This window comes from Lolium rigidum, chromosome 2 (assembly GCF_022539505.1).
Source record: "Lolium rigidum isolate FL_2022 chromosome 2, APGP_CSIRO_Lrig_0.1, whole genome shotgun sequence".
NCBI lineage: Eukaryota > Viridiplantae > Streptophyta > Magnoliopsida > Poales > Poaceae > Lolium > Lolium rigidum.
The window spans coordinates 48711129-48720412 of record NC_061509.1 but is presented as its reverse complement, the minus strand read 5'-3'; the positions used below and the strand labels follow the sequence as shown (position 1 = coordinate 48720412).

General features: G+C 40.8%; 1 protein-coding gene and 1 pseudogene across 1 annotated transcript; one reads left to right on the top strand and one right to left on the bottom strand.

The window, feature by feature from the left end:
* Positions 1–204: 204 nt before the first annotated feature.
* Positions 205–1316, bottom strand: LOC124689692 (annotated as a pseudogene).
* A 488-nt stretch (positions 1317–1804) lies between these two features.
* On the top strand, positions 1805–2800 carry LOC124689691 (BTB/POZ and MATH domain-containing protein 2-like). The gene has a single exon (XM_047223179.1). It carries the CDS (start codon positions 1805–1807, stop codon positions 2798–2800), a length of 996 nt encoding a protein of 331 aa, XP_047079135.1.
* The last annotated feature ends 6484 nt before the right edge of the window (positions 2801–9284 follow it).

Below are 9284 nucleotides of genomic sequence, written 5' to 3'. Positions count from 1 at the left end.
TACTGTGAAATACATAGGTAGATGGGTTTTTTTTTACAAGAAACTTGTTTCAACCCCGTGAACACATGGATCAATTAGAAGAAAAAACACAGCGCAAAATCTATGAGAAATGCATACAAAACCGACTTGGCTCTCAAAGTTCATCACGACTTTTTGAGCTGTAAATAAGTGAACTATGTATTTTCTTTGGTAGACTGATTGGTTTCATTTGCTCCACTGGTTTTTCTTCTTCTTCTTACCAGTCAGCTTGCCGAGAGCATCTTGCGCAAGGAGTGGATAGTTGTGCTTTAGTTGCACGAACCCTCCTGCGTTTTCAACGGATCGCAGCTTCTCGCGGTTTTTCCAATGAACTTTAAACAACGAGCCTTGAGATCATGACAACTGTATTGCTCTGCAAGATTCAGAGTATAACCTACTGAGCTGATGGCTAGTGTTTTGCACAACTTGCTCTCGCATATTAGCTTCAACCTCTCAATAGCATACCTATCAGCCGCGACGAGCAAGTGTTGTGCCATATTTGTAGCATCTTTCGTGGTGTCGTCCATAAACTTAGGCAGACAATCATTGTATATGTAATACAAGAGGATCTCGAAAACCTTAGCACTCATACCATCAATCTGGATGATGTTTTCCTTGCTCTCCATCATAGATCCACAGAGCTCTGCGTGGAAAACCGGTGATCGTGCCGCGAGGATGCACGCATGTGCCTCGAAACTTCTGAACCTGCCGACCATGATAGTCAGGTCTGTCTTGAAGCCTCTTTCAAAAAGATTGCGGAGATCTCTGCTCATCTCGGAGGGTGGCACAGTGATCTCCTCGTGGTCGTCAATGACCTCGACGTAGCACTTGATCACTAGGCAGTCATCCTTGAGGCACCCTGACGCGGCCAAATCAGCTTTACTCACAAACTTGCGTACACCCTCTTTGTCCCTCTTGGACGAGAGCTTGCAGGTGGAGCCGTACTTGTTCTTCTCCCCGGTCAGCGGTGCCGCGGGGTCCTGGAGGCAGAAGGTATATGACAAATTGACCTGACGTTCAGAGGCGTTCATCAACCGGAGATACACAGACGTGAACTGCCCATCGTTGACAGACAGGAAGCCGTTTGGGTAGTAGAGGATGGCCCAGTCATGACCGCCGACACGAAATTGCTTGGATGTGAGGCAGGTGTTGATGCCCTTGATCCGGGAGTGGCGGAATACCTTGAACAGGTGCTCACCGGTGTGGACGGACACGGCTGAGGAGGTCTTGTTGCCGATGTTCCCCGGCGATGCGCTTCCGCACAAGGGATCGACGAGGCTAGATCCATGGCTAGACATGGCGATTTGTGCGCCGGGGAAACGATGACACGACGGCTGAAGGATTTGAGAAAACTTAGCGATTAGGCTAATCCAGGAGGTAAAAACTCTGTCAGTTTTAATGTCACAAAACGGCGTGCTATTAGGTTAATCCAGGTGTACAAAAGTCTATTAGCAATATGGCTCGCGCAGGGTGTGCTACTGCTACCTGAAGCTGTGGGCTTCAACGGGGAAACCGAACCCTAGGTCCATCCGATCCGTTGTATCAGAGCAGATGAGATCTAGCGTTTTCTACAAAAAAAAAAGGCTTCGATCCGTGGCGGAGATCAACATGACCGGGCTCTGTTACATCTCTCCGGCAGTCTCCGCATGTCTTACTTCTGATCACGGATATTTGCTTGCTCGATAACAGCACATGCAATCTAACACATAACGAGCCCTAGCTATAATAACGAGATCGATCGTTGTACGCGCGCGCTGTCTGAACTGAAAGATAGCCGGCCGCCGCCATGGTAACCAAGACCTCGTCCGCGGTGGTGGTTCACGCCGGCGAGCACCTGTTCAAGATCGTCGGCCACTCCCAGATCAGGGGCAGCCATTCTTTAGTCAGGTCTGGCATCTTCCGCGTCGGCGATCGTGACTGGACTATCCTCTACTACCCGAACGGCGACTACAGGGCTGTCGACGATCAGTTTGCTTATGTTTTCCTCCTGCTGATGAATGCCGGCGAGGATGAGGTCACCGCGTCCTTCGACTTCTCCCTCCAGGATCCCACGCCTCTGTCCACCGGTGAGAAGCACAAGTACAGCTTCACCACCCTGAAGTTCTCGTCCACCAGTTCGGGTTGGGGCACTGGCAAGTTTGTAAGCAAAGCCGATTTGGCCACATCGGGATACCTCAAGGATGACTGCCTGCTGATCAAGTGCGTTGTCAATGTCCACAAGCTCACGGACGACATCATTGTGCCACCCTCACATCTAGCCAAAGATCTCGGCAACCTTCTAGACAGCGGCTTCAACGCGGACATGACTGTTAGAATCGGATCGTTCAAGGAATTCCAGGTGCACACATGCGTGCTCGCTGCACGATCGCCGGTCTTCCGCGCGCAGCTATGTGGCTACATGATGGAGAGCAGAGAAAACAACATCTGCATTGATGATATAGATGCTCAGGTTTTTGAGCTCCTCCTGCATTACCTGTACAAGGATTGCTTGCCTGAGTTCATGGAGGAGGACACAGAAGATGCTACCAACATGGCGCAGCATTTACTCGTCGCGGCTGATAGGTATGCCATGGAAAGGCTGAAACTGATGTGCGGGAGCAAACTAAGCAAGACTCTCGATACGGACACGGTGGGTATCACTTTGGATCTTGCTGAGCAATATAATTGTGAGCAGCTCAAGAGTTGTTGTATCAAATATATGGCAAGAAACCAACCACTTGCCGTCTGTGGTATCCCTAATGAAGTTACTAAGAAGGTGGATCACAATGATCTAACTACATAATCGACTCTGATATATATATAAAAAGAGGTCTAGTTTTGTACACGGTTGAAGGCTACGGCGAGGGATACTTTTTCCCTACATGGGTGGCAGCATAGTCTACGGATTGAAGCTCCACCCATATCTTAGGCGTCTTATATTACATCGTCTCGATAAGTATTTCGTCTAGTTTTGTTTCATCAGACATTTCACTTAAAACCTATAAAAGGCTGTGTGCATCTGGTTATGCAGAGGCTGGATGTAATTGCTTATCAAAGTAATAAAGCATTCTTTATCAAAAATATATATATAAAAAAGGTGTAATATTTGAGAAATATTGTGTTATGTGTCAAATGTTCTTTTTCTCGATAGATACATTCTATGAAAGCATTACTTTTATCATTATTAGGTGACAAAATATGATGATCTTTGTCTATCAATTTAATCGAGACGTGCCCCATTTATTTTAAATACTGGGGCCTTTCTTGGTTGACTTGACTGGTACCTTGAGACTCATGTTCCATATCAGAAGATTCTTTTGCATCATGCTCCTGATTGTTCGAATGCAGCAGCTACATCTATTGTTGCATACTGATTGTTGTTGCCGTTGACTATATTCATGTTGAGGTTAGTCAAAGATCATATATACATAATAATAGTTTTTACGCATTCAAAAGCTCGTACATTGCAAGGGGCCTATATACATAATAATAGTTTCTGAAAAGTAAGTCCAACTCTTTGTGTGCCATCAACGTACCTTAGGATGCGCTTAATGGCTATTCAATGGGTAGTAATAGGAGCATGAAGAAACCGATGGACCTTATTAACTAAAAAGGATATATGAGGACGTGGCATAGTCAAGTATTCAAGTACCCCTACAATCCTCCTGTATCGGGTATTGTCTTTAGGTCCAAGAGGAGATCCATTAGTCAAAGATAAGATGTCATTAATTGAGAGAGGTGTAGGACAAGATGTGCAACCCTTCATACCCACACCAGCCAATACGTGCATAAGCATACTTTTCTTGATTTAACAATACGCTATCATGCGTTTGTGAACCTCAAGTCCTCAAAATAAATGAATGCCACCAAGATCCTTAAGAGCAAACTCAGAACTGAGATTGTGAAGAGAAGCACCTATGGCCATGTCAAAACAGTTTGTAACAATAATATCATCTACATAAATGAGAATGGATATTGTAATGTCTGACTTGTTGTAGAGGAACAAAGATGTGTTAGTCTTAGAAGGAGTGAAGGCAAGAGACGGTAGCTTGGAGCTTAGTCGAGAGTACCACGTCCTGAGTACCTATTTTAACCCATATAGAGCTTTATCAAGTTGGCAAACATAATCTAAAGTAGCGAAAGACTCAAAAAAAAGTAGCGAAAGACTCAAAACCCTGTAGTTGTTTTCATTTAAATCTCCTCTTTCATAACACCATGTAAGAAAGCATTCTTTACATCTAGCTTCCTTAAACTCCATCCTGTAGAGACTGATATGGACAAAACAAGACGAATAGTAGTAGCTTTAACAGTAGGACTGAAATATCATCATAATCAAGACCAAAGCTTTGCGTAAAACCTTTTGCAACAAGTCTAGTTTTATACCTGTCAATAGTACCATCAACCTTTTTCTTGATGCGATAGACCCATTTGCAATCAATGACAACTTTGTTGCGACTTGGAGCAAAAATATGCCAAGTTTTGTTAGCTTGAAGAACATCATACTCATCTTGCATTGTAACTTTCCAGTTTCGATTAGTAAGAGTTTCAGTGAGAGATTTTGGGGTTCGCCTGTAGAAGTCAAAAGGGCATATGTCATAGTACCATTTGTATAAACCTTAGGTTGTCGCATACCTTTTTGTAGGCGAGTAAGAGGTTCGTTGACTGGTTGCTGGACAGCAGGAGCACGAACAGAAGTTTCAGTCACTGGCTGCTCTGACTATCCTGTATGGAGAGAACCATTACCAGTAGAATCATCATGGGGATCATCATTGTTTTAAGATCCTGCAGAGTGAACGTACCACTCAAGATCAGGAGCATGTGTTGTTGTCGCAACATTGGGCATGATGGCTCCTCGAGTGATACGTTGGACAGGGACCGCGACGCGGGGGGTAGCACATGACCCGTGTAGTTGCATCTGCGCGAAGGCGACGTGGGCGCTGGGGAGTAGAGCGTAGACGACCCATCAGGGGAGCGAACATGAGATTTTGGGGACACCCGCACAGTCACGTCAGGTGGCAGGGCGGAACATTCAGCTCCTGGTGGAGGATTCGAGGCAGATGTGTGCCCTGAATCTGTATATGGATCGTTTTTGTCCCTTTCGTCCTATTTTGCTGACCAAATCAGAATTAGCAGTGTTTGCATCAATTTCTTCAGCATTTGTGCATGAACTTCGAGAGGGCTCTTCGACAATGACCTAGAGAGCATCAACAACTAGAACAATTTGCACACGCCTATCACTAGATGCCAAAGAGATTGTATCTTGAGGAAGCAAAAGTATTGCTTCACTAAGATGACGCCCATCGTTGGGATGAAGAGAAGCAAACAAAAAAACATTCTCATCAAAGACGACATCTCGAGAAACATAGACGCGCCATGTGGTGAAATCTAGACACTTGAAACCTTTATGGAGAGGGCTATATCCAATAAAACACACCGTTTAGAACGAAAAGAGGATTTGTGCTTATTATAAGGACGAATATTTGGCCAAAACACAGCCAAAGACTCGAAGGGATTCATAATTAGGTTTGACATGAATAAGTTTTTTGGGTGGAGGTTTCAAGGTTGAGAACTTTTGTAGGAGGCAAGTTTATAAGGAAGGTGGCAGTGAGAAACACATCATACTAGTATTTTAAGGGCATAGAAGCATTGGCTAACAAGGCAAGAGAAAACTCCACTATATGACAGTGCTTGCATTCAACGGAGCCATTTTTATGAGCATGAAGGCATGAAACATGATGACTAGTGCCCACTTTTTGGAAAAAACTATTAAGTTTTTCATAATCTCCAACCCAACCTGTCTGCATGGTGATGATCTTCCTATTAAACTTGCGTTCAAAACATTGTTGAAAATTAAGAAACAATTGGAACACATCAGAAAGTTTCTTAAGGAAATATATCGATGTAACTTTGCTAAAATCATCAATGAAACTTACATATTATGAATGATTGCTCACAGATACAGGAGCAGGACCCCATACATCAGAAAAGATTTGTTTCAAAGAAATTGTAGACACACTAGTAGAAGTATGATAGGGCAGTTTATAGCTCTTGGCCTATTGGCATGGATCACATATGTAAGAATTTATGTCTGGGGTGTATAAAAGTTTATTCTTCCTAAGAAGTTGTTGAACAATAAAATACGAAGGATGTCCTAGACGATGATGCCACGTAGATTAGGAAGGCTTGATGGTTATGAGATCATGCTTGGACCCCGCGGACACATGAACAAGAGGATATAAACCACCTTCACAAGGACCTTTAAAAAGAATGTGCTACGTGGTGATGCATGTAAAATGCATACATGAACTTTGTCCTTTATTAACACATAATTCCACATATTTGCAACATATATGATGTTATTTTCATGTTATATAAAGTTCTATGGGGATTTACCAATGAACCTCTTTATTTGTGTTATAACTATGCAGAACAGGAAAACCCTATTTTGTGTATTTTTCACCTTAAGAGACATATACGAAGTCAAATTGAGCTAGGATTTCTGGGGAGTCATTTTTTCACCGAGAGAAGAATCATGGGCTTTTGGACCATTCTTTCACGAACCTACATATTTTGAACTAAAACCCACTATGTATATGACCCCCGAGCATTTTCTGGAGGAGAGCGCCGCATAAACACAGAAACATGAAAACGGAGGCTGCATCAGAGAAGATTGGAGGGGGAAACTCCGCGGAGCCACCGTCGGAGGGATCTCCACCTTCCCAATGTCTTACTCATCAACACCATGATCAAGGGGGAGTAGTCCACCTCTGGACTACAGGTTTGTGGCAATAGTTTGATCTAGTTCTCTTGTGTTCTTCATAGTTCTTAGTACCATATGAGCTGCCCAACATGATTATTGTCATATATGTAATTCCTATGTGGTGGATCTTTATTCTATGATATTGTGCTATGAGATTTGACACTAATTTGTGTAATATGCATTGATAGATGGATATTATGTACCCCGTTCTTAAGTATTTGTTTTGATCCAACTTGTATGCAAGAACGTGTGTGGGGTAATGTGTGTGTTAGATGGAATAGCATGGTTTTAGTGATTGGATTTTCCTTTTCTTTTGCTATCTCACTAGAGATAAAGTGAATGCATGTGATATGTTCATCACGTGACAAAAGTGATGATCTTGTTTGTTCAAGGTAGTATATTTGATATTCAAACATCATGTCAAAGTACTTACTGCTATACTCTGTTAATTCTTAATACAAAATTGCATGAAGTTTTTTTCCTTTCTTGTGGAGTATAAAGAGAGATGTATTACATCATCTCTATGTTAAGAAGTGATTCACATATGAATGTGTATCTTATACATATTGAAGTTATATTCTTTATATCTTATTGATGAATTGTTATTATCCACTACAACTTAAAAGAGATAATAGTTAAGTGAACCCATAAAACCCGGTCCAATTTGAGTCATAAGAAACACCTTTCTATGGCATTTATCTTGCTTTCTATTGGCATCACTATTTTAATCCGAAAATACAAAAATAGTTAGTTATCTTATTTGCACACAAAATCCCAAAACAATCAACTCTTTACTGCTTTTACTTAGTTTACTTTATTTGTCTAGTTTACTTTACTTTTGTTAATACTTTATTTTACTATTACTAATACAAAATCTTGTGCTTGACAACCATACGGTGAGTTGGGGACACACGGCTTTATTTTACTTTGCATGATTGCTAGAATAAGAGGAAGGGAGATACCTCTTGACCAATTCCCCGATAGTTCGATATAACCCTCGAGTCACCCTTGTGGAGAAAATACTCTATTGACACAACACTCTGGACTTGGAGTCCCAATGTCATCAGGATATTTTCTTGCGCCATTGCCGGGGAGTTGGAAGAGCATATCACAACTGCATGCTCATCAAGCCAAAAGTACAATAATTCCCATGACAATTGCCAGACTATTTTATGGCACTGTCATATTCATCAACTTAGTGCAAACAACCAAGCTTGGGGAGGTTGGACAATTGTGAGCTCTCTTTTAGATTTTTCAAAGTATTTTACTTGTCTTGTTTTTAGTATTTTATTTTTAGTTCTCTTTCCAACACAAAAGCCAATAAAAATGAAAAAAATGAAAAATGCCAGATAAAATGCTCATACATCCATTATTGGAAAATTATGGTTGGAACACAGAAGGTCGAAAGAAGGAAAGCCTTTGGATGGGTTATTTAAATCTCTAAAACACATTGTCAAATAATTTCTTAAACATTATGAAAGAACTTGTTACTTTTGCTTTTGTGAACACTTTGACTTCCAACGTAGATCACATAAAGAACATTCAATTGCCTCCTATCATAGTTATAGTTATGTTCATTTAGGGATAACAGAAGTAGAGGAATTTGTGATCTTTAAGAAAGTCTATGCATTAAAAACTTTCATTAATGATATCTATAAAGCTACTGGTGTGGTCCATAAAATGATGGTGATATTAATCTTATCCTTCATTTTTGCATAGACAACTTTTTTGATAATATATATGTTCTTGACTATACTGGAAGGAACCGCACAACCCAAGAAAAAGCTAGCCTATTACATAAATAAAGAAAATGAATAAGCCATAGTTCCACCTAAGATTGGGGAAGAGTGGGATCTTCCACCTTCACCACCAACATGTGATTATAACTCTAAAACTGAATATGCTCTAGATGATGGCCTATGTTCACTTGAGAATCCTCCATGTGTAGAAAATACTATGTTATGTGAGGATAAAACTGATAAACTTGCTGGTTCTAATGATCCTCTCATCATTAAGAGTTCCATATCATTATTGAAATCTCCTATTTACACAATAGAGGAGAAATATGCTTATGTTGAAAAATACGTGTATGATTTGCAACTATCTTATGTCTCTGGAAAATCTTATTGCAGCCATGATGTCATGATTAAAACCGGTACTAATAATTATCTTGAAAGAGGAAAGCATGATTATGAATACCTTAATAAATTTAATGATCCTCTTTGTATGCCATAATTCTCTAAGATTCATGATTCAAATAGTTACACTATTAACTTGTCTTTTATCAAGTGCAATTATTATGAGAGAAGAGGATATAAGCACCCTCTCTATGATAATGATAACTATAAGTTGCATTTACTGTAACATCCCTGTTTTAGCAAACCCTAATTAGGATTTGTTTGTGCATTCATGAGCATCATCTAAAATGCATAAGAAAAAATTTGCATTTTTAAAATGAAGTGGAAACCCTAGATTCCAAAGTTCTACCTCTATTTGAAATGTTTCAAACATTCAAAATCTTGTTATG